We start from the raw sequence: 26,874 nt of genomic DNA on the forward strand, positions 1-26,874 counted from the left end.
ACCCCATTTAAAAAAACAGTAAATAAATAAAAGCCGTTCGAGATCGGTTATGTGAGCAAAAAGAAAAAACAAAGCACTCTTACAAATATACAAACGGAACAACGCAGTCCGTCAAGAGAAAAAAGTAGTGATGGTCACGATGGAATTCATGCCTACAAACGTGAGTAAATTATTATCATTCAATATGTATCCTTCAATTGTTACTTAATTCTAAATACGATGAATTAATGAAATGTAATTTATTCCCCGGAAAATTATGTTTTTTTTTTACGTGAGATATGTAAATCCGTTTTGTAAATATATTGTCAGTTTTTTGTCATAATTATATTCAGGTTCTCAAACTTTTGCTGCCATCGTTCCTCTTGCCCTGACAAAGCGGTTCCCCTGAAAAGTATAAAAAAGAACTACTTCAATGCGACGCCCTTAACAAAGTTTGGCGACAACCCTAGAAGCCTCGGCGCACACTTTGAGAAACACTGAGATAAGTGATATCGATGAAAGAAAGGGGAGTGTTTAATCTTTTTTGGAGAGCGTGGGCGACTCTCCATCCTACCCCGCATTAGCCGCCATGCCGGGAAACAGCGAGAGACCCGCATGCCAGGAAATTTGAGTCACATATTTTGGAAAATCGTTGAATAACTTTATTCTAAAAATCCATTGAATTGGCTAAATGCATATTGCGATCCTTATTAATCCTCGATTTTCCCGGCATGCCGGGAACCAACCAGACTCTAACCTTAAAAAAGCTGGCAATCCTCGAGTTTCACGGCATGCCGGCTAATGCGAGGAAATACGCTAAATTATTTAGAAGCGTGCTACGTTGGCCACTCAGGGCAGTGTTATCCGAAAAATTCAAATTTGAGGAGCAATTTCACTCCTCTCCAAAATTTTGAGGGGTATTTTCTCTAAGAGAGGAATAATTTCTTCCCATCAAAGAGAAGTAACTGCAATGAAAACATTAGCTAAAATTTGAAGGAATATTTTCACTCCTCAATGAAATTTGGAGGAGTAAAATTAAGAATTCGATTCGTGAATCACGCATCTAGATGCGTATCGGCTAACACTGACTCGGGAGATTAAAATTAGGAAAAATTACGCGAAAAGTTTTGAATGCAATAATAATAATAATAAAGTCAAACTGAAACTGCCAAAAAACACGGAATTTTTCAAGAACGGGTATGAAGCGTCACAAAAAATGTGTATAAAATTGACAAAGATTTGCGAAAGAACTGAAGTTTGATCAGTATAAACGGAAGCAAAAATATAATTTCGACGGTGTTGACCAATTTACTATAACAATGGTTTTATGCTGAAAAGTCAACAATGCGTTGCCATGATTAGGCAAAAAACGGAGCAAATCGCCAAAGATTTCGAAAACTGTGCAAGTATAAAAACATAGGCCTATAATATGATAATTATAATTTAAATTTGAAATTTCATTTCCTGTTGAGTTTCTCTCTCAGCATTGGGCTGATTTGCTTTCTGAATTCATTTCGTCCTATACAGGGTGCATAGCAAACAGGGGGGTATGGCATTTCACTGGCGAACCGTTTATCCTAAAGATATACTTCAAATTAGAAAAAGTGTCCAAATAACTTTTACTTAGATATGTCATTCATGTTTCAAGGGTTGTGTAGTTATTAAGATGAAAATGTAAGTATTTTATACGGACCTCAGAAACAAAGTTTTTGCCCTGTCTTTTCTGATGCCAACAAAAAAAATTCCACGTCTCTAAGCGCAATATTCACTGAGATATTCGAGTTCGAAAAACGGAGGAAAGTCTCAGGGAATATTGCACTTGGAAACATGGATTTCACCAGGAGAGACAGGGCAACAACTTTGTAATTGGGTTTTGGGGCGCACGGGGACCGTATAAGAAGTTAATTTCTTCTTTATTTTAATAACTATACAACTCCTTGAAACATGAATATCTGAGCACTACACGTTATTTGGAAACTTTGTCTAATTGGAAGCATACCTCTAGGATCAACGGTTCGCCAGTAAAAGGCCATACCCCCTGTTTGCTATGCACCCTGTATACTTCACACTATATATTCTATCTGCCTTTGGCGCTGATATAGCCGTGAATGTCCTTATGAATACACAGTAGAGCCTCACCGGTGGGAAAAAAATTCGTCCGCAGAAAATCGGGGTGACCGTTAATCAAGGGGTTTGAAAAGCATAGTTTTATTATATACGGGGAAATTATTATTTGGCCGTAAAGAGAGGCTAAGAAGTTGAACTGAGAAGACCGCTGCTAAGGTGTATACAAATACAACGCCACAACAGGCAAAATGCCCAACGAGGTGGTTGAGAACAAGATGCCCATAAAAATAATACAGCAACCCAATTAAAAATGCAATTAACAAAAATTGTAAACAATATATACACATGCGTGCCCGTCAAGAGAGATTTTACTGCATTAAACTTAAAATCTAATATTTAATTCAGTCTGTTCTGATATATATTTTTTGCTCTAATAATTGCCAATTATATATATATAATATTTTTTCAATATAAAATCTATACTGCGGTATGAAACTGCAATCTAATTGTTCCCCGCTTAATCGGATAATATGTGTGCCGGAATCGATGATATCCGTTTAAGCGGGGCCGACTGAATGAATGAACGGCAAAACTTTGCCACTGGACTTATCCCGTTGCCGAGATCTCTTCTAGCCCAGCTTCGTGGCAGAGTCTGGAACACTTTATTATGCGTCAAAAAAAAAAAAAAATGTACAGCATATCTTTCCCGGACAATTGGGTTCTGTCGCGATTAACAAATTTTGTGGTGATTACAGACGAGATGGGATTTGGGATTGGGAGTTGGAAAAAAGTTTCGGTGTTTAGTTAAGACGAATGAATGTACGCATATTAGGATGGATATATGTTTAAAAAGCAATTGAGCCCCCCCCCCCCCCCACCATGGCATCTCATCTGTTATCTTACACTTGCCATATTATATACACAGGATAACAAAAGAAAAAGAAATGAGAATCTTATTGTGAAATAAAATATCCATCGGAGCGAGCCATCTCGTTTAACACCTTATTGGTGAGCAAATGGGTTTGATAACTTGCGGACTAGAAGCCAGCATCAGTTTTATTGGGTTGAGTTCACTCGCTCCGATGGATTTAACGAAAATATACAAAATATTGTGTGGGGGAATATATACAATTAGAGAATTCCCCCGTGCCATCTCACTTAGCGCCTTATTCGGTGAGCAACATGAATTTCGACAATATGAGTACGCACGTGTGTTGTGGACATGAAATGCATAAAGAACTTGAATAGAGGAAAGAGAGAGCGGGACCGACTGCACTTTGCCGATACCTGAAATACCGTGGCACATTTACTTGGGAATTGCAGCCCAATTAGTACGATCAGAGACACCGACATGAGGAAAACATTGAGTGGGTGGAGCTGAAAATCGCCATTCGCGTCCCTTATATACGGCACTCAAGCCCATGCGCAGAAGGGAGAATTTTGCTCTCCACTGTCTATTCATGAACTTTTTCTTTTGGTGGGGACTCAAATGGCCCGAGTCCATTGGTTTCGGCGCCTATATGATCAACATAATTTTGCCACCTAAGATGGCATTTTCAACTGATATCACGGCACACTATATTTGGATATAACTCTGGCTCTAGTTCTTTCCAATAATATATATATATATATATATATATATATATATATATATATATATATATATATATATATATATATATATATATATATATATATATATATATATATATATTTTTTTTTTTTTTTTTTTTTTTTTGCGGAATAAGAGAAAACATGTAACGTGACAGAGAGACAAATTTCGTCATGCCATTCAAGAAAATAGCAATGTTTTAACTATATATTCTATCTGCCTTTGGCGCTGATATAGCGGCATGTTCTTATTAATACACAGTAGAGCCTCTCTTTTGCGGACACCGGTGGGACAAAAACAATTCGTCCGCAAAAAAGGGGGGGGGAACGTAGCAATTTCAAAAATATTTGTTATAAACTTTATTAATTGTTTTTTGGCAGATATATGCGGCTCTTATTCCAAGAAAAAAGAGCCTTGTGTGAGGCCACCTGGCCGCAGAGAAGTGTTGAAAAGCGATCGTTAAAACCTTTGATGAGGGCCTCGCACGGTATATGTACTGTACCTCGCGGGTACTGCACAAGATATGCCAGGCTTTGCTTCGTCGAAGTTGTTAAATCAGGGGTTCTTAACCTTCTTCAGCCGCGACCCAAAATCGACAGCAAAATCAGATTTGCGACCCACGGAACTATTTGTTGTTCGAAATCGGTGAAACCAGTGACTAATATAAATGCATTTATAACAGACTGTAAGAGGATTCATACTACTCATCTAGGAGCATCCCCATCCCACATCCGTGTTAATCAAGTTTGGGTCGAGACCCATATCTCAAAAGTCCCTGGCTGTAAGTGGATTTGTACGATCTTGTGTGGTCCGGAAGACAAGACCCAGCGAATCAAGGGTCGTGACAAATAGCTTAAGAGTTCCTGTCTGTAGCTGGATCCGTACGATCCATCTCGCAAAATTCAGTAGTGACATAGCTCAAGAATCTCTGGCTGTTAATGGTCTTGCACGACCCATATCGGAAGCCCCTGCGAATCAACTTTGGATCGCAATCCATGGGTTAAGAAGCCCTGTCTTAATAATGAATTTAACAGACAGAGCAAATAAGAATTTAAAAACTCTAACCTACATTTCGGTGCACAACAGGCGCCGTTTTCTAAGAAAAAAGAGTAACTTCTACGTTATTGAAAACTGATCATCTCTCTGACACAGGATCCCCGTGAACTTGACAATTCCCAAATACCGAAAGGATTTTGGTCTTGGTATCTGTGACCTGATTAACAAGTTCTCTTTCGCTGGAAAAGATATTTTTCTGGTTGTTATGCCAATTACGAACCTTAGGAAGAAAAGTAATCTGTCTCCTCAGGGAATCGAACCCAGGTCTTCCTGCACACCTGGCGAGTGCTCTTATGCAGAATAATCCCCGATTCCCAGAGAAACCGCCAACTTTTCTTCTTATCGGCATAACAACCAGAAAAATCTCTTACCCAATGTATATCGTGCAGAGAAAGTCACGTCATCTCTCTAAGTTCCCTCTTGGTCCGGTCATTTTTCTGGATGTTTCTCATACATTCCAGCAGCTTATTTACTGTAAATTACGGGTTGATTCATATTGCAATCAGGTTCGAGAAGCAACACACCAAGACTTTTAATATGTCATTCATTTTACTAGAGGCCGCATATGTGCTGAGGTACAAAATTTAATTTTTCATAAGATCCTCTGTAGTTCTTTCATTTTTAATGAGAAAGCTATTGTTATAAGATGTTCTCTTACCCCCCCCCCCTTGTTGACAAACATTTCCGTATTCAATGTCGTAATCAGTCCGTAGTATTCGCTGTGATCCATGTGCGTGTAGAGCTCCCTTTGCAGTAGCATCCCTATAGTGAAAGCAAATGCATTACAAAAAAAAAAAGTCGTATCTATTCAGTTCTTGATCTGTTTCTTTCAGGTGACTAGATTCAAATTTCTTTTTCCTGGACACTTCTTCAAGGGATCTATGAAACGTATTGTGCATTAAAAAAATATCGTAATTCATTATGTATATAAACCATCGTTTCTCAATATATGGTCCGCAGCGACCACTTCTGGTCCACGACAATGGCGTAGGTGTCCTGCAAGTACACTTGATAATTCAATTCTAACTGAATGGAAAATTATTCAATTAGTGTGAAATGAATATTAATAATACAGTAAAATGTCATTAGTGCGTCACCTGGTCCCGATTGTCCTCAGGCAGGAACTAGCAGAGCTATGACTTACTCCGTTTAACGAGTCACTCCGCTTACCAAGTCATATTTTTGCTCTCCCGAGAGTGACTCATTAATGAGGTTTGACTGTATCCACATGGGTTCAAATGCAGAAGATGTCTTCATACATGTATGTGTGTGTGTCTTCATACATGTCTCCATTATATCTCATCGTGGGAAATGCTAGAAATTGGGATCCTAAATACGAGATATCTCTAATTGCAGCCAACAAATCCATTTAAGGACAAATTTGATAAAATTGCTGAAGGGTGTAGGGGAAATGAAAGGCTGCTGCTAATCGCAGTAAAAAAAATACAATTCACGAATAAAAAAACCATATTCAAATGACTATGTCGACAGAGCTGGACAAATCTCAAAAAATTTACATACCCAGTCACCTTAAAAATATGTAAAATGCATATTTATAGCCACATAATCATCATTAAATAGTTTATCTATACATATAAAATAACATGTCCTAAACTAATTCATCATCGCCGAGCCGAAACCGCCGATGCTATAAGTAGTTATATTTCATGACATAAAGAATCATTAAAAATGTTTTTTTAGAAATTCGACACCTAAGGGGGGATCATAAGGGGGTTCATAGATTACATAGAGCAATTATTCTGATCCGAAACCGCTTAAGCTACCAAATTTGGTCAATAGTTCCATTTCAGATATGATGTAAAGACTCTCTAAAAAAGGGTTTTCACAATAGCTGAGAAACAAAAATTCAGAATTTTAGCTCAAAGGAAAAAAAAAAGTTCCGTTTTAGAAAAGTCCGTTTTCCCATTCTTTAGAAAAGAATGGGAAAAAAATGGAATGATTTTAAATAATTATCCCATATAATTTGCAACCAATTATCTGGGAAAGAAAAACAGAGTTGCCCAGTTTTACCAATTCCCGTTCGACCAAACGGGATGTATGGTCAACGGACCTTGCAAATGAAACTTTTTTTTTCTTCGGATATAGTTGTCATTCGGTTATTTTTATTAAAAACCCCGAGTCCCGATGTGATCACATTAAGTGGCGTGGAGTGTATTTATCTAATTAAAGAAGTGTTTTCCAAAATACATCAATATCGCCCCCTGATGGGCGATGGAATGGTCCGGGGGGGGGCGATAGAAGCTACAGATTTAACGTAGGATCCTATGGGATCACTTGAGTTGGGGGCGATGAGAGAAAATCATTTCTGATGTAGGAGGAGATGGAACAAAAAGTTTAGGAAACCATGAATTAAAGGTACGTGTCTGTTTCTCTAGGGTGCAATATTCGTCGATATTTGAATTCAAAAATCACTGAAAATGAAGGGAAAGAACAATATAGTACAGTATTATGGAACAAAACTGAGAAAAAATTTGAAACATTCTTTTGCCGCGTCGTATTTTATTAAAACTTTTTTAAATTCTGAGGTATTCGCAACATTTCAGCGAATATTGTATGCACTAAATGTAGAAATTCCCCCTCCCAGGAGAGACAGGGTAACAACTTTCAAATTGGAAGTTAGGGGACAAGGATACTGGATTTCGGCTAAAGACCGTATATACGAGGTTTGGCTTCCGTTTGAAACATTATATTCAGTATCATAGTACATGTACAGCTCCCGGTAAAATTAATGACATACTGTATTTAAAATACGCATATCATTTGGATGCTTTTTTATAATTAAAAAGTATGTGTTATATACCACAACGGTTGAAAAAAAATGGCATGAATAAGGACTTTCTGGACACGTTGTATACATGGAATGGCATGGTTGGTCTCATTGGTGCTTATTATTTGAGCAGATGCAAATATCTGAGGTTTCCTCAGTGAAATTTATAGTCAGGTTGCACGGTCCAGATGAGAAAACGAGGAAATTAACTTATGGATTAATCCCTTTACAAGTTTCCTTGAAAAGTAAAATCATTCCTATAACTGACTGACTACGTTAAAATGACGATTTTTTCGAGAATTGTGGGAAATGGTTTTATCAATTCCATTGGAAGAATGTTTTATACAGTATCAAAAACTATTTTATTCTTGTACATACAATAAGTGACAACAAAGTTATGACTGATTTAAATCATCCAGGAACATTGGTTTCGAAGGCAATAAACAATTTTCAAACGCACTCTTTTTTGAAGATTCATTTTTTTCGTTACTTTATTCTCCGCGAAACCAATTTTTTTCAAAAACTATGCAAGATATTCTCACGAAATTATATTCAGCAGTGCTCCAGATAACGTTAGCTGTCTAATCAATCTTGGCCATATGTTTAGAATTTAATATTTTACAGCTGTTTGAATGAAAAAATTCTAATTTTTTTTAATGAAAATTCACTTATTGTTTCACGGAAACTGTCAAATCTTAGAGAATATTTCATGTATCTTAAAACTTTTAGTTCACTGCACAGATAACAGTCATAAAAACATACGGTATCAAACTATTCAAATAAATGGTGTGGTTATCAGTGTACAATGTGTGGCGTAAGTACTGAAAATGACCCAATTTTGAGAACATAATTTAGAATATCTTAAAAAGTTTTATATAGAGATATTTCAGAAATTTCACTGGATTCCCTTATTTCATACAGTATTTTGATTCAAACTCCACTTGTATTATGAAAATCAAATCAGTGTTTTCAAACAATGTGACCAGCAAGTAATCAGTTGCCTTAAATTTTCCAAAACAGGAAAAGTTAATATTTCCAAAACTGAACGTGTGTGTGTGTGTGTGTGTGTGTGATGACCTTTTGTTTTCACCTGAAAAAAACTGCGTGTAAAAATAAGTCTTATTGAAATTTCTACATGGATGTCGTTAGTGTTTTTGTTCGTAAAATATATATTTATATACAAGTGTATACAGTCAGCTTTTTTCTACAAAAGGTCCTGCTGATTTCACTGTCGTATTTTTTTTTTAAAGGTCATATACACAGATATCTATAGTGTCACAACGTAGTTGTGGTTCCTTGTTCTCTTACTTAAAAACTAGCTTAGTGATACAAGGTTTGAAGCGATGGACGCATTTGCAACGCAAACAAGTGACGTCCTTTCGTGTTCATTATTATTATTATTATTTTTTTTGCGCAATAAACCCTTTTTTTTTCTTGCACCTCTTGACCTTACAACGCAACGGGAGGATTTTACTGTGTGTAAAAGTCCCATGCGCGGTGTTAAAAAGGTGTTCATTGCGGAAAATGGAAGAAGAAACCGCATAATTTTCTATATTTTTACAATGAGGAGTAAAATACCATTTTACACAAAGCCGAGCTCTTATGTACAATATTTCAATAATCGTAAATTTACAAAAGAGAGTAGGAGAGGGGGAGAATGTTAGCCCACAAATGCCGACTCGTTAATAAGAAAAAAACAGCAGGATTATCTGACTGAAGGACTGACTCAAGAAATAGCAAACATCCTCAAGGTAAGGCTGTGAGAGAAAAGTTTCGTAAATGTCCTGCGAGATCACGAATGTTCTGCTTTTACTTTCGAATCATCTATAAGTTGACATAACACAGACAATAGCACAATAGACCGAGTCACTGTAAGGTTCTCAAGGATGTGAATCATTGAGATGTTGAAGATTTCGATGCAATAAAAATTTCTACTGTCTATATTTTGTGTTTTTTGACAGATTTTAGTCTAATGCTTTCTTCACAAAATCTAACTATTTTAGAATTCAAAGCAGGGCCGTAGTCAAAAATTTCTTTCGCTGGAGGGAGGGGGCAAAATTATATTTCGGAATTGTGAAAACAAAACGGTATAACGATTGGCTCAGTGTTTCTTATCCTTTTTTGCAGCCCATGGCCCCCTATGAACCATATTTTATTCTCCTGCACACCCCCGTCTTATCCAGGGACCTCACCAACATCCGAGAGAGTGAGATCTTTTCTACTAATTTAATTTATACTTATGGGATTGAATTTAATCAAAACTAAATTTATAATGAACAAAAATTTTAGAAATAAGATCGATCTCTAGAACAGTGGGCCCCAGGAGCGGATCCAGAAGGTGGGTGATCATTCCTTTCTCAAGAGCTGGATTCAACGAACCTAACCATGATCACCCCGAGTCCGCACTAAGGGTTTTATGCATGGCTGTCTCAACATCATGGGTATCCAGACAAAGTGATGTTCTGAGGCCCCATACTTAGCTGGAAGTAACAGCTTATACACCCACACACAAAAATCATTGCACCAGATCTAATCATACCGGCCCCACTATGGATATGGAACCCCTGGCGAAAACCAAATGTGCCCATGCGTAAAGATGGCCCTGTATCTATGGAAGCTCTGCTGGATTCTGAAGATAGTAACATTTTTCTCCAATTTTTTTTTCACTTGAAAGTTTACTTCTCCACAGTTCTTTGTAGCCCCCTTCACCACTTGTTATGGCTCTCCTTCCATCTTATTTCCCATCCGTGTGTTTGGGTCCCCCTTAGATTATCCCAGTACTGCAAAGGGACCATATGCTTCCAGGTTGAGAAACAATGGATTGGCTGATGTTTGGGTCCTGTACTGGGCCCAGACATCAGCCAATCCATCAGTCAAACCGTCTCGTGAGTGATTCCGTTCCATTTTCCTCATTAATCGAGTGTTATGACCGGGCCTTCAACTCACAAAAAAGCAATCGACAGGACCACAGGCATTAAAAAGTTGAGAACCACTTGGTTATATGACCGTTAGTGGTTTCATCAGGAAAGTTATGATGAATGAGAGTTACCGGGTTGATTACACGAGAAATGATATTCCCAATCTAATGGCACAAACGTGGAAATTTTAGATTTACTGGTGAGTGGGACAGGAAATTTCATACTAAAATGATGGGGCTAATAATTAAAATCAGCGTGTTATGCGGTTAATTTAGCCGCAGGATATCCTCATTGGATTTCATATTTTTCCCCGATGAATAATGGTTTTCACAATAGAAATTTCGCACGCGAAACGAAGACGACGATAACGGTTAACCTCAGCCGAAATCAAGAAATAGAAACATTATGTACAAGGTTTCGAGGTACAAGTCAATGATTGCATTTAGACGGGATCTCATTAAAAGAGAACAAAACACGCGGACACGATGTCTTTCTCTTTTGTCACGAAACACTTTTCCGGGAAAGATATGACGCACGCGTTGGAACGCATTGTGTCCCGTCCATCGACATTTCTTTTCTTTTTTCTCTCCTGTTTCCTTGGCCGTAAAAAACCACAAAATATATCTCACGTTATCTTTCAATTGAGGAAAATGTAGTAAGGCACACACACGTATGATTCACAGGTAATGAAGGTGAAGGGTTCAAGTATCCGATTTTGTCGCCCTTGAAAATTTGCCTCGAATCCAAAGTTCCCCGTTGCGTCTCGGGTGTAAGAATCAACGTAAAGTTTTGAACTTGGTGCGATATGGAAAGTGTTTGGACGGATTTTTTTTTTTTCAGCAACGTACATAAAATCAAGTGATTTTCTGGGTATTACGCGTAGATGAACTTGGGAACGAAACGTTTGTTGTCGCCACCGGGAATCGAATCCAGTACCTCTCTCAAACCGGGCAAGCGCATAGACCGTAATACCACACAGACACAATCGAGCGCGGATCCAGAGGGGGCAATGGGGGGGGGGGGGAGTGATCGCTCCTCCCAAGAGCCGAATAATGTGGGGGAAATTTGCCTGTCCCGTAAAATACGGGATGATCCGATTCATCTACAAAATAAATAAGTCGTTTCGCCGACCTCAGCTCCATCCGCTACTGCAGATGACTGCCTCGGCCGGCTTCATTCGCATCTGATGAAGCTGCTTGCCTCCGCTCAATTCGAAGCTGAATATGCCCGCCTCCACTTCATTTACAGCTGAAGATGTCGAACGGATTTTTCAGTTAGTCACAATGGCCAATTAAGGATGAAATATACATTCCGCTTTATTCTACTGTTGTCTTAAAATCTGGTAAAATCTTGTTTAGCATAGCTTAGTATTTCCCAAAGTGGAAAATATTGCCCCCCCCCGGGGGTTGATGAAACGTGCCAGGAGGGGGGGGGGGAAATAAGAGCTATGGGTATAACATGAGACCCTATGGGTTCTCTTGAGATGGAAGCGATAAGAGAAAGAAATTTCTGAAGAAGGGGGCGATGTATGGAACTAAAAATTGGGAACTATGCCATTGCTGAATATAGTAATTTTACGTGGACTTTTATTTCCATTTCCGCCAATTCAGTGCAATTTTTGTCAAATCTCCGAACACGTGAAATTTCAGTAGCTCTCAAAAGATGACGTCGGCAAGAAATCGCCGCTTTCTAGAAAAAAAAGACGTTGTCCTTATACAGCCGTATTTTGTACTGAAATGAAAATGAGAAAGGTGTACCTTTTTTAAAATACCAAAGTAAAAAAAATTGAGAAAGGAAATTGGTGTAATTGGGTTTTTTTTATTAAGTATTTACCATGTAGAAAACAGGGTGGGCAAAAAGTCCGTAGAAATTTTAAAAATTAATAAAAACCGGAAAACTAACCGAAATCAGCAACGGTTTGCAGGGTTAGCATCGTTAGGTCACGGGAATTTTTTTAAGACAGGAAAAAAACTCAAAAACAGCTGATAGGTGGCGCTAACGTTCACAAGCCAAAGAAAATATACTTAAATAACGAACAGACATTCTTTATTATTATTTTAATTTATTACAGCAGTATGTGTTCCACATGACCACCACCACCACAAGGGGATAACACATTGTAGGCGAGTCACAAATCCAGCAACGGCAGAATACAGCAGCTCCACACATACACGGTTTACAACGGTGAACTGGTTATGGATTAGAGGCATAAGTTCTTATAACCATCTCATTTGCATATTTTCACCGAAGTCGCTCGTACCAGTGCCACCTATCGGCTGTTTTTTGAGTTTTTTCCCCTGTCAAAAAATTCCCGTGACCTAGCGATGTTAACCCTGCAAACCGTTTTTTTATTTCGGTTATTTTTCCTGTTTTTATTCATTTTTAAAGCTTCTACGGACTTTTTGCCTTGCCCACCCTGCATATTCAAATACATACCGGAACATAAAGGGTTAATTCACTGGCTTGAATTCGTAGTGAGACTTGATTGGAAACTTTCTCCATTCAAAATAGAGATGACATTAATTTTTAATGAATATGTTTGGCTCGTAACTAATGAGATTGTACAGTTCATGATCGCCTCTGATCGAAAAAAAAAATCGTATTTATAATAAACCTATTTTATCGCACCTACTGTGTAAGCTTAGGAAAAAAAGTGTTGCAATCTGGGATCGTTTCTGCTGTTCTGGACTACGTTCTGCGATGAAATGAAACCTGTTAAGTATTTTTACACGTTTAATGACCATATATAATTGCTCTTTCATTGAATATTTTATTCTCTGACGATGATGGCATGTCCTAGAATGACCATGTCAAAATATATACATATATCTCAAACTGTGAAAAGGTGGTTGAAAGAGTTATCGTTCGTCAGACTTGGATTTTCTTCCGCAAGTCCTCTCATAAACCCCATTAACAGCTTATCGAAACTTATTATAGAGGAGCTTAACTTATTATAGAAAAACCTGAGAAATAAGGGTTTGACTCTTTCTTTATTCACCAAGGATTTTGGTGAAAAATTAATGAAAACTTGGCTGAAAAAACAAGTTGAGAAATTGCTTGGTGACATAAAATTAATGTCAAGATGAATGCGGATTTAATTGTTGTTTATCATTGTTCAGCGGCGACATTTAACTGCCATGGCAAAATTATTTTATCGTTTCTTTTAGGGGCGACACTGGTGTGATATTGCCAACCCTGTCCAAAGCAAGATTATTCCATACACACACCCTCATTGCCTTCTTGCCCCCCCCCCCCCAGCACATTAGCAGATAGATTTCCTGGCACATAGACTGATATATAGGCCTACATCAAAAGATAAGTAAACCAGTAAGCCTATGTTTATACATACGCAGTGTAAGTCCTAATGCAACTTTTATCTCATCAACCGTTCGTCTTATAGGTATGGTTTCAATTTAAAAAATGCTCAAAAGGCGCTCAAAAATTACCCTGTACCAGTTTTGAGAGTGAAAATAGTGTGTAACAAAATAAAAAAAAATCTAAATTTTTATACGATTTCCCTGCCTTCAAATTTTCCCTTACGTTATTGCCCTTTACCTCTTGAGACCAACAGAAAAAATGCCATGTTTCTACGTGCAATATTTGCTGAGACATTTGAATTCAAAAATTGGAGAAAAGTTACGAGACAACAGCCAAAACTAACGGAGAATGCTACGTTTCCCCTCATTTATGCTGTCCTTTCGCAATTGTTCTCCGATTTTTGGATTCAAATATCTCAGTGAATATTACACTTAAAAACATGGAATTTTCTTTGGGTGGACTCTCTCTGTCTCTCTCTCTCTCTCTCTCAGGACAGAAAAGGAACAACTTTCTAATTAGAAGTCGGAGGACAGGGGGACCGTATAAAAGTTTAGATTTTTTTTATTTTGTTACACGCTGTATTTTAACTCTTAAAACTGGGTACAGGGTAATTCTATGGTGTTTGGTCAGAACATTATATCTTCAAAAAATGACCTTTTGATCTAGCAGTGTCTTGCTAATTATAACTAATTAGAAGTGAGATAAATGAGCATGGCTAAAAAACATGCTAACATATGATATTTTCATTTGCATTTGTGTGTGTATGCTTTATTTCTGATTTTTAAATGACAATGCAAATGCTCATTGATCGAATTTTTTGCTCGGATGAGGATTTTTAGCAATAATATATTTTTCGCTCGGTTCTCGGATTATTCACAAGTCGAGACACTCTCGGATTAATGTAACGCTTTAGTCTTAGAATTACAGTTAACACTATGTATGTATAAGAATTATGAAAGAATGATGCTTTGGGAATTTCGATACGCAGTAATCAATGCATCTATCGAATATTGAGGAAATTATGCAGGAAAATAAAATTAAAATCTATTATAAAGAGGATGTTTTTATATCTCAAAAGATGTGTAATTGAAAGCTATGGTGTGGCTTGAGATCTACCGATATTTTCCTATTTCCTCTAAATCAGAATTAATGTGTGGTACTTTTTCGATATTCGTTCCTTACTGCAATGACTTCTCTAACAATGCACTATTCTAACCATAAACTAGCGTAATCATTTTTTAAGCCTATTGTAGTATTGGATGAAAGTTCTGGGCGTGTTTTATAGGCGTATGTGTTCACAAGCCACTGCTGTGTGTTTTTTTATCATGTTAAAATGAAAATTTTGAGGCGATATGGGGGAAATCGAGTCTACACCGAGATTTCCAAACTTGCTTCTATCGCAATCGGTGTATTCCGTATTAATACAAACGTTTATGTTTGGCCTCAGTTATTAATACAAATACAACGCCACAACAGGCAAATTGCCCAACGAGGTGGCCGACTTAAGAACATCATGGATCCCCGAGCCATTTTTTGGAGGCCCTACCTACTACTACTACACAACACCCCCTTCCCGCGCCACACCCCCCTCCCCCCAACGAATCGGTACATGCGGGAATGTGCGTGTAGTGAAACCTGACGTGAAGTTTCTTGTTTCTCTGTAATGCTTGTTATGTGTAGTGCTGCCATCTGCCCCAGTTTTTCTAACTATGAGTGAAGTGTTATGATTGAATGATTTATCGTTGTAGGACTGTTGCTCTCTGTGGCGAGACTTTTTAACGGGGAGATCGGCTCGCATTTGCGCCTTGAAGTTGGGAACCACAGAAAACCAACTTCAGCCGACCACCACTGTGGGGTTCGAACCCGGATCCTCGCATCGCGAGTCCGTCACTATAACCACTCGACCACCACAGCGGCCACAGGTATATTTATAATTGTGTGTTTAATAATATAACTGATGTAGAGTTTCGTTTTAGGTAGGGCCTTGATGATACAATATTTTGCAAAAATGAAGTTAATGCTGTTCAAACTTCATAAGTATCAGAAAGCAATAATTGAATGTTGAGGATGCTTTCGATGGTTTTGATCCGAAAATTTTTCAATCCAAGAAATGAGAATTGCTGCGGATGATGACATCCTAACTAAAACGAGTCACGTGAAATCTAGCAGATATTCTAAACCAGTGATGGGAAAAATTTTTTACGAGAGGACCAAAAAAAGAAAAAGAAAAAATTTTGGCAGGCTGGACATATTCAGACATTCATTCGTAATTGGAATTTTTTTTGCTTGAAAGTAAATCGCCAAATTTATGTTGTTACTGGCATTTCTTCTGAACTGGCATTGTATACCATAAAATGCCTTTAAAGTATTTATTCTCGACCAAACAAATCTATTGAATAGTTGATGAATAAAATTTAGTTAGTTGTTTCCCCTTGTAAAGTAGTTTTCTTCATAGCACTTTTGTGTACTACACAACAATTAGTTTCACGTCAACTTGAATGTGCAAAATATAGTATAATAAATACCGACGTTGTTAAACATCCTTGAAAGAACAAAAACTGGTGAAGAATTTGCAAATATACTGAAGGGGGATTTCGAGTGAAAAATGAAAAATATCGTTGTAGCAGTTTCAAAATCCCCTCAAAAAATATCGTTGGAGAGGGATTTACCATTATATCGAGCGAATGTCGTTCTAACGAGGTTTCACTGTACCTATGAAAATTGCAGTACAGTAAAAGGCATTGTATCATAAGGGACGGATCCGGATCTGAAAAACATCTTAATGATTTCATGACGAGTCACATGAAAATTATTATAACATCCCCATAGTTATATTCGCGTACGTATATAAAAAATTCTTTCAGTAAAAGATGCCTCTACAAGGAATGCCTGTTAATTGGCCGGAGACATCTCTTTCTTTGTTCTCTCATCAACACAATAACCATTTAATGCGCCAACAAATTATATTGGTTTTTTTTTCTCCAAGAACCATGGACACTGTAATCAACAAAAGGGAGGTAGAAAAATGGCCTTGATCTCATCAAAGTCGATAAGATGAGAATAGCCATTGAATCCGTAATATTACAATACAGCATAAAGACTGCTCACGTGCCGGGCTTCAATGCCATTGACAGCAACATAATACTTACTTCAGCGCATCTTCTTTTTGGAAGGTTTTTCTTTTTTGAGAGAAAGCTTTTTCTCAGATGCATCCTCCGCGCACGTCTGTCATGTTCAATTATTGGGTTAGACATTTTTTCTTCCTTTCCCCAATGTAATAAAACAGCCCATTGAAAAATTAGGAGAAAAAAAAAGGTTTCGAGAGACATATTTCTCTATGGCGTAACGTATTATTAGAACGCGCTAACGATATACTGATCTCCAAATTACGTATTTTTCGGAGAATCAAAAGAAATAATTATCTGAAAATCATTCTCGTGTTGACTGATGATTATTATGGAAGACAATTGCTACCTCATAAGACTATATATGATTTCGTAGTAGAGTATTATAAGTTTTGAATATTCATAGTCATTACTGAGAGAGAGAGAGAGAGAAATTAATGTAAATGCTTGCTGACAAATCTCGGTAGTAATTCTCATTCTTCAAGCTACTGAGACAGTGATGATAACCCCGCCAAAAGCGAAATTTCCCTCGAAAAAATTTTCCTTTTGAATAAATTTTTCCCACACATTACGAAAGTTTTGCTGCCATCTATCGGTGGAAATACGAAGTCAAGTATTTAGCAAACCTGCTGGGTTTTGATCACAAGCAGGGCCTCGTGCGTTTAGCCCCTTCACATACAAGCTTTTGACAACAAGTTTCGATGATCTCTACATTTGGCAAATCGGCTATAGATCTGGTAACCTTGTCCCAGCCTAACCGGACGTTAGAAAAAGGAAGGAGGGGCAAAGAAAAAAATAGAGAAGAAAAAAACAAACAAATTGAAAGGAAAAATAGTACACTAGATATGCGTGTATATATAGGAGTATAGAAAAAACGGGTAAGAGAGTATGTAGTATAGTTCTCTTTTGATCCTCACCCTACGTTTTCTCTTTCGCCCTTACATATGTATATAGTGGAAAGCTACATTATATGTGAGGGAAGAATCACTAACAGGAGTATAGGAAAAACGGGGGGTGGGGACAACTTCGGGGTTCATAGGGTTTCAATTAAGCTTGGTGATTGTGGCAAGAGAGAGGAAAGAAAACAGGGAACTGGATTGAATTTATTCCTCTGGCGTTTGGACGAAATATTTCGTCCGTGATCGTGAAGGGGTTAATGACGTGAAATGGAATTGCCAGGGAAAGTGTAGTCATTTTGTGGCCCTCTACAATATTTCTATCCAGATCATGGTCAACCGCTCTGTCTCAGTGAAGACATATGTAAGCAGGTGGTCGAAGAAGACCTGGGCCATGCTGGAAGCTGTGCGTATATTGTGTTGTGAACCTAACGTGAAGTATATTTTTTGTTTCTGTGTAATGCTTGTTATAGTGCTGCCACCTGGCATCAATTTTTCTAACTACGGGTGACGTGTAATGATTGAATAATAGAACCGTTTGTTGGCCCCCTGCTCTCTGCGGTGAGACTTTTTGACGAGGTGATTGACTCGCGCGGTTCTTTTAAGAAGAAGCTCACAAGACGAGAAGTCAACCGTAAACATTTCTTAACATTTTGCTTTAAGGTTTTATAAGAAAATCTATTTAGAGGGGCCCACCGAAAGTTCTCTCTGGAGAGCCTTATCTATCTGTCCATGTGTAATTTTCCATACAATGCGTTCAAACTAATAGAATTTCGAGCAAGGGCTTTAAAAGGACAGCATAAATGAGGGAAAGGCAAGTGAAAATACGGGATATACGTATTTCAATCCGTTTTACAGACTGAAGGGGATGCACCCTTCACAACTGAATAATTCTGGCCGTAGTTGATGAATAATGGTCATGAATCCAAGTGGACATTGGATGAACGAAAATAGTTGTCAAAATAATAATAATAACCATGTGTGAGACATTGGTTTCCATGCCCTGTACATTTGTTACGGACGTTGGGATACGTGTCGATAGAATAGCGTCTGTGCGAAGTGATCGGTATTCGGGATCTAACGTCTTTGCAAAGTAACTAATGACTGTAGTCAGAAACTTTCCTGATGCAGAGGTACAACAGAACGGTGGCATGACCACAGAAAAAGATTGCTACCGCAGAGAGTCCCACATAGAGGGGTTAGCGCACCAACCTCTCGGTGAGTATATTAAAAAATGCTGCCGTTCGGAATCAGCAATAAATTGTAAGTCCCGGTATAATTAGCCCTCGTGTGCAGAAAATAACCGTGGTGCGACAAAAATGATCAATGACTAGTCTAGCGTAATGACCTATGTTTGAAATATAACGGCTCTAAGACGTGACGGGTGTCTGAAATCTAGTGTCTTTGCAAAATAATTAATGTCGAAGTTCTCTCTCTCTCTAGGGTCTTTGCGAAGTGAAACGTACCTGAAATCTAGCGTCTTTACGAAATAATAAGTGTCTGAATCCTAGCGTCTTTGAGAAGTTATCATTGACTGAATTCTAGCGTCTCTTTGTGGCCTGTGCCTGAATATAGGATATATGTTTCTAAATGGTGTTCCGTAAAACCCTGGGTGGTTCAATAAGAAATTTTCAGGGGTTCTTCGGTTTCAAAAGCTGTAAAAGTTTTCATTCATGTTACAATATCTATATTCGAGAAATATTCATGTTTGTTTGGTTTCCGTGGAACATTTTTCATAACCATCAAGGGTTCCGAGTGAACTAAAACGTTGTAAACCCCTGGTCTTTTGGCAATGTGTGAAGTTGCTGGTCACTTCGCGAAAATGCTGGACCCCCGACTTGAACAATAAGAAAGTCATCAAATGTACAGAGATATATACAGTACACATATTTGTCTACACACTTAATACGCTTTTCAAAATCAATTCCCTAATCTCTGAAATCTATTACTAAACAAACATTGCTCAATAGCTCTTTGTTCGACTCTTAATTTTTAGAGACTTTTAGGGAATTTCTATACAAAATCCTAGCTTTGTTTTCTTGCCGTCTTAACAAATCAACAGTTTATTATTTATCAGGACGTGTATGGCGAAATGAAAAAATATATATAATACAAAGGAAGGGATTAGAAAAAAAATTATATGGAAATTTCTCTCTCTTATAAGAATATATAGAGAGAGGGAGAGAGAGACAAGCTGCCTTGAAAACACGCGGGCGTATCGAGAAGTTTGTTAGGCGTGGCTTAACACGGTTTTTTTTGTGTATAATTTTTCCAATTCCAACGCATTTTCATTTTTTTTTTTTTTTTGGTTTTGCTATCTCCTTTCACTTTCGACCAAGGTTACGAAATAAATAATAATTGGCAGAAGCTGCTTTTTCAAGATCTAATCTCATTCATATGAAGACAATTTTTGTTTTTGTTTATTTTCCAATTCATTATTGTTATTTCCGCGGAAAAGTGAAAACAAAACACGAATTAGTGACAACAATGCAAGAATTAAAATAAAGCAAAAAGAATATTGTCGAGGATTACTGTTGACGAATTGTGTGTGTTTATCAACACATAAGGAATTGCTCAGAAAGGACGGCCTTGACATCCCGGAAATATGGTCTTTGTTACTTTTTTTTAATTTTCTTTTTATTCTTTAATCAGATGTCTCCCACCACAACACTTGCCGCATTGAATACTAGTAATAGATAAAAAAGAAAATAATAATAATAAAGAAAGAAATTACCGGTACTTTCTTAGGCAATAAGTAATAATACGTAAATAAGGATGTATATGACATGCTGAGATACGCGTTTTCTTTCGAGTAACCTTATAGGAGCCACACCTTAATAAGAATTTGAGGATCGGCCGTGATTTGAATCGGGGTCTTCATGTGAAAATCGTTGCCTTCGTGACTTGCAGCCGCGAAATGCCCCTTTTTTCCGAAATGAATATATATTCAGTATTAAAAATATCTCATCATTACACGAACATAATTTTTGTAAAAGTCGCAGTTATGATTTGAGGCAGATATTATCATAGGAAAGTCTCCTGTAGTCTCTGATAAAAAATATACGAAACTATTTTACGCCTCATTTAAAAATGATATATAAATACTGTGTTTCACAATGGTTGTTATAAGAAAGAATAATAAAATATAACTTATAATTATTTAAATTGTTAATGGAATATTGTATTTTTCTAATTTCTAGTTTAAAACTGCGGAAGTTAAATAAAATATTATTCAAGTAGTACTTGTATTTATCAGCCGGAATGAAATTTCGATACAGCATTCGCTGTCCTCAATTTTTCACACAGTATCTACCGGGTGGCTCAACTCGTGGATCGTTGCTTATAACCCTTTCAGACCCTGGTGTCACAAATGTGTGGGAGGATTTTTCTCACTGTAGAATTTTTTCTCTTAACCTCAGCTGAGCTGAATGGTGCATTTTACGCCGGTTCCGCGGCACTGTTTTACGGCCGTTCTACCGGTCTTATCAGCGGGCCGTTGGAAAAGACCTAACGTAAATTGGAACAGATATGACGATCTGGAATCAAACCCGTAATCTCTGGATGGCGAGTCCTACGCTCTATTGATTGCACCAGAACCAAGTGATTTATCTCCTCTGGGAATTGAACACGGGTCCCTTTGCATACCGGGCAAGTGCGCTAACCACCAGAGACCTAATACACCAGAGACCCTCTTTTGACCTCAGGGAGTTAAGTTCTAACTTGAAGGATTGCGTAAGTTTTGAGTTAGAAACACGGTGAATATAAACTTTGGAGAGCTTTGATCGGAGGGTTGAACTTCCAGAGGGTTTTTAAGATGGCTTCCAAATGGAAAGTACCTCCGGGGAAAAGTGTGAGTTACTGCATAAAATTTAGCAATAAAATTCTTTAAAAAAAATTGTATATGAAGATGAAAATACCCTCCATCATCTTGGCTGGAAAAAATTTCAACAAAGTGAATTAATTCCTCACAGAAAAAAAAAATTGAAAATATGAAGAAAACAAAAAAAAAAAATAAAGATTTGCTAACATTTATGTTTTTAATGCATTTTTTGAGTATCAGAAGTGAAAAAACATTTTGAAAATTCCAAAAAACAAATGCTCGGGTCTGAAACGAATATAGAAACACATTTTTAATTACAAAAAATATTTACATAACGTGTCCATTTTAGATATCATTTATTTTACTAGGGACTTAGTTTCCTTATTCAATTCCCCCGTTTGCTATAACTTTTGATTAAAAAGTTGTTTCCCGGTCTTGCTGAGCAGTAGAAAAAAAAAAATTCTGGTGTTTCTAAGTTTAATATTAGCCGAGATATTGCAATTCACAAAAATTTCTCAAAGTGAGAAAAGAACGGCATATTTTCTTTCTCTCTCTCTCTCTCTCTCAGCGGTTTTTCAATTCAAACACTTCAGCAGCTAAACTAATTGGAAACTAAACTAAAAAGCACTTGGAAACATGAATATATATACACTGAAGAGCCAAAAAAACTGGTACACCTGCCTAATATCGTGTAGGGCCCCCGCGATCACGCAGAAGTGCCGCAACACGCCGTGGCATGGACTCGAGTAATGTCTGAAGTAGTGCTGGAGGTAATTGACACCATGAATCCTGCAGGGCTGTCCATAAATCCGTAGGAGGAAGAAGGGGTGGAGATCTCTTCTGAACAGCACGTTGCAAGGCATCCCAGATATGTTCAATAATGTTCATGTCTGGGGATTTAGGTGGCCAGCGGAAGTGTCTAAAGTCAGAAGAGTGTTCCTGGAGCTACTTTGTAGCAATTCTGGACGTGTGGGGTGTCGCATTGTCTTGCTGAAATTGTCCAAGTCCGTCGGAATGCACAATGGACATGAATGGGTGCAGGTGATCAGACAGGTTGCTTACGTACCTGTCACCTGTCAGAGTCGTATCTAGACGTATCAGGGGTCCCATATCACGCCAACTGCACACGCCCCATACCATCACAGAGCCTCCACCAGCTTGAACAGTCCCCTGTTGACATGTAGGGTCCATAGATTCATGAGGTTGTCTCCATACCCGTACACGTCCATCAGCTCGAAGCAATTGGAACCGAGACTCGTCAGACCAGGCAACGTGTTTCCAGTCCTCAACAGTCCAATGTCAGTGTTGTCGGGCCCAGGCGAGGCGTAAAGCTTTGTGTCGTGCAGTCATCAAGGGTACACGAGTGGGCCTTCGGCTCCGAAATCCCATATCGATGATGTTTCGTTGAATGGTTCGCACGCTGACACTTGTTGATGGCCCATCATTGAAATATGCAGCAATTTGCGGAAGGGTTGCACGTCTGTCACGTTTAATGATTCTCGTCAGTCGTCGTTGGTCCCGTTCTTGCATGATCTTTTTCCGGCCGCAGCGATGTCGTAGATTTAAATTTTTACCGGATTCCCGATATTCACGGTACACTCGTGAAATGGTCGTACGTGAAAATCCAAATTTCATCGCTACCTCGGAGATGCTATGTCCCATCTAACGTGTGCTGACTATAACACCACGTTCAAACTCACTTAAATTTCGATAACCTTCCATTGTAGCAGCAGTAACCGATCTAACAACTATGCCAGATACTTGTTGTGTTATATAGGCGTTGCCGACCGCAGCGCCGTACTCTGATTGGTTCCATATCTCTTTATTTGCATACGCATGCCTGTACCAGTTCTTTTGGCTCTTCAGTTTATATTGTGCTCTGGAGAGGCAGGGCATTTTTAAGTCAAATGTTATACCGAAGGGGGACCGAATAAGAAATTAAAGTTTGTATCTGTGCACGGTCCCTAGTAAAAATAAATTACATATTTACGTAAGATGAGCACGTTAATTGAATATTTTTTGTAATTGAAAGTATGTATATCAGAAACTAACGGTTCACGAGTTATTTGAGCTGAAACGGATTTGTTTCCACCCTGTATATAGAGCATCGTTTTCCAATCTTTTTGTCGCTGCAGAATCATCTAAATTACATCCGGGTTGAATATTTGCAGTCTTTACATTGATACGAGTGAAAAGGAAATTCGGTATCCCATGATTACTCTTAATTAAGGCGACTGGAATATATCTAATGACTATAGTCACAATAAGTGACGGCGGTAGTATGTCATCATTGGCAGAGTTTTCAGTGAATTTCTAAGTTTAAAGCCAGTGCCACACTCGTGTCAGGGCTGACCAGATGTGGTAATTCTTTCTTTCTTTTTCTTTCTTTCAAACCGAGCACAACTCCGGTCTATCGCCATGGAAAATTTACTACCGAATGAGTTGTGCCGGAAGTGTGTACCTAACAGTCTGAGTGCGTATCTAGTGTTGTGTCTGATTTTTCAGTGCCGCCATCTATTTTTCAGAAGTGAAGTGAGTAAAGTGTAATGATTTAATATTTATACCTCTGGTAGGTCTGTTGCTCTCTGTGGCGAGACTTTTTAAAGGGGAGATCGGCTCGCATTTGCGCCTCGAAGTTGGAAACCATACGAAAGTAATTCGCAAATATTTGCTTCCAATATTTTCTTTCCCCCAAGCAGCAGTGGCATATGTTGGCTATACGCTGGCCATAGGCGGGGCATTGTTTCCCCCCCTCCCCCACAAGCGTCAAAGGTGGAGTCGACCAATGTGTAGCCAGACGGATCAGAAGATGGGGAAGAAAGGCGGATTCTTTGACTTAGGTTGCAGGCTGGAAGGTACTGGTCGTTATGTTCGACCAGCCTTCCAATACCCTCCTGAATTTGATGCTCATTGCCAATGATGGAGCGGACACATTACTTGCCCATGTAACGTATTGGGCCAGCCTTGACACGAGTGTGGCCATGACTTAAATGGTTTAAGACGAAGGCAGATAAGCGTTTCTTTAATACAATAATAATACTCCTATTGATATTTTAGGAATCGAATTACAAAAAATTATAATAGTTTAGTATAGTGATTTTTATATGTATCTGAAGTATATATATAATCCTATAAATTTTCTTATTTTTCTAGATGCTACTGTATACAATATTTCTAACTTGTGCACATGTAGTGCTGAGTGTAGTACATCCTGATGGAGTGAGTCAAGTGACGCACTTCCAAGATGTAAGTATCTCGAAAGACTTTTTTTTTCATCCTCTCTCCCTTTTTCGACGTTGCTGAATCCAATACTGTTGTGCTTGCGTCTCATATGCGTATTTAATCGTACCATTGCAGGAGCTGGGAAATTACAAGTTCGGCTACACCGTGTCCAGCATTGACGGGGAACATTTCCATAGGTCCGATAAAGACGCCGAAGGCCGTATCGTTGGTTCGTACGGTCTAACGGAATCCGACGGAAGACAGAGGGTCGTCGACTACGTTGCCGATCACGCTGGATTCAGAGCTCGAATTCGGTCCAATGAACCGGGATTAGCGGGTGGCCAGTCCGCTGCTGTAAGCGTAGAAAAATCTGATTCTCCCGTTGCTACTGGCCCTCTAGACTTCGCTGCAAGTGATCAAGGTCCTTCAGGAGGCAGTGTTGTACGATCGAACACTGCTGTAAGTGACCCTGGACTAGAAAGAAGGGTGACGCACTTGAAATATGCTGCCGTTAACCAAAGTCCTATAGATGAGAACAGTCAATACAACCGAGCTGTCAGTGACCCAGGGGTCGAAAGACGGATTACACACTTGAAGTACTCTGCCGCTGACTCTTCCGACTCTTCCTCGGACACAAGAAACGCCCCTCTCGAATACGCCGCAAGCGATCCATCATCCAGCAGATTATCTAACTATGGGCAACGTATCAAGGAGACGACATCTAAAGTTGTGTACGCTAGGCCATTCGAAGAGGAGCAATATAGGCGTAGACTACCGATTAGTTCTTCGCGTAGCAACGACGACAGATCAAGAAATGAAGATGCTCCTTACAATAGCCCATTCATCTCAAATCGACGCCGAACGTCACAGACTCGAAATTCTGACGTTTTTGGACCCAAAGTTGAAGTAGAAGATACCCTGATAGGCGATGGTCTTCCTCCAGTGTATCGGCCTCCTCTAAACCCCTTTAGTGCCAGACGGCCTTTAGTGACCTCAAGAGCAACTTCGATAGCCAGGCCATTGCCGATATTCACGCCTCAGCCTTCGACACCCCCGTACGGTGGTTTCGAGAACAGAAATCCTTTTTCCGTCAGCACCGACAGCTCTATCCCCAGAGTATATCATTTCCCACGTGGATCTAGAACCGATGATGGGGTTTATCCGGCCGTGTCGTTGTTCAACATCCATGGTGGATTGGGTAACATGTTCCCGTTACTGCCACCGCCCCCTCCCCCTCCCGGAATAGTAAGAGATCCTATTATCGGCCTAGCCCCACCAGAATTGGTTCTACGAGAGTTGATGGCACTAGACGGTCAGAGAGTTCCAGGATATCCCCACTTAGTATTCAAAGTTATCACGGCACAGAATGGCATCCAGGTAGTTCCAATAGATCCCTTAACAGGTCATCCTCAGAATGTGCCCCTGGTGCCACTTTATGATCCCATGAATGGCGAACAGAGAGCGATTCTTGACAGAGACAGGAACTATGAATTCAAGTTCGAGAATTTCGACGGTCCTGCGTCTCGCAGGCCGTTCAGACCGTTCGACAGAGAGCCTGGTAGCATCGAAGGTACCACCAGAGCGAATTTCGATATAAACGACGTTAATAGAGATCGTCCGCTGCCGGGAACTATACGAAGGAGACCAGTATTTTTAGGCCCAAGGCCCGGTGCCGACGGCTTCGAAGGAAGCCGCACGAATTTCGACGACGATTTTCCCTTGCCGGGTAGGTTCAGCTCCGCTGGTCAACTTCCCAGAACTGCCAAGGGTACTAGATATGATCCGGATGTGTTGGGCCCACCGATCAACAGTCGAGGATATCGAAGTGCCGAGGACTCAGATGAAAACGGGAACAGAGGTCCTGCCGAAGAACGTGAAAATGACGATTTACGGGCATCCACACCTACTACATGACGGGTAAAGCGTAGCGAAGTAGCGATCGTACTTTGTTTGTAACATATATGAACAATTAGTTAACTCATCCCACACACACACATGAGCTTAAAATGTCTCGTTTCATCATCATTTTTATGTAGAATCACCTACGAAATAAACGTTTCTTTTTTTCTCTCC

The 26,874-nt window shown here is 38.9% G+C and overlaps 1 protein-coding gene across 1 annotated transcript; it reads left to right on the plus strand.

Moving 5' to 3' along the window:
• LOC149077165 (uncharacterized) lies at positions 1–26,874 on the plus strand. The gene is made up of 3 exons (XM_089244897.1): positions 1–160; positions 24,733–24,825; positions 24,937–26,874. Exons 1-3 carry the CDS (start codon positions 131–133, stop codon positions 26,713–26,715), a joined length of 1,902 nt encoding a protein of 633 aa, XP_089101023.1. The 5' UTR covers positions 1–130; the 3' UTR covers positions 26,716–26,874.

This window comes from Pholcus phalangioides, unplaced genomic scaffold (assembly GCF_987345545.1).
Source record: "Pholcus phalangioides strain wild (caught in Gottingen) unplaced genomic scaffold, Ppha-v1.0 ptg000015l_1, whole genome shotgun sequence".
In the NCBI taxonomy this organism is placed as follows: Eukaryota; Metazoa; Arthropoda; class Arachnida; order Araneae; family Pholcidae; genus Pholcus; species Pholcus phalangioides.

Bases quoted from the DNA above. Each gene is read 5' to 3' on its own strand.
- LOC149077165 (XM_089244897.1), top strand. From the start codon at position 131: ATGGTCACGATGGAATTCATGCCTACAAAC. The intron at 161-24,732 runs GTGAGTAAATTA...TTATTTTTCTAG, and splicing joins TGGAATTCATGCCTACAAAC to ATGCTACTGTATACAATATT. The intron at 24,826-24,936 runs GTAAGTATCTCG...GTACCATTGCAG, and splicing joins AAGTGACGCACTTCCAAGAT to GAGCTGGGAAATTACAAGTT.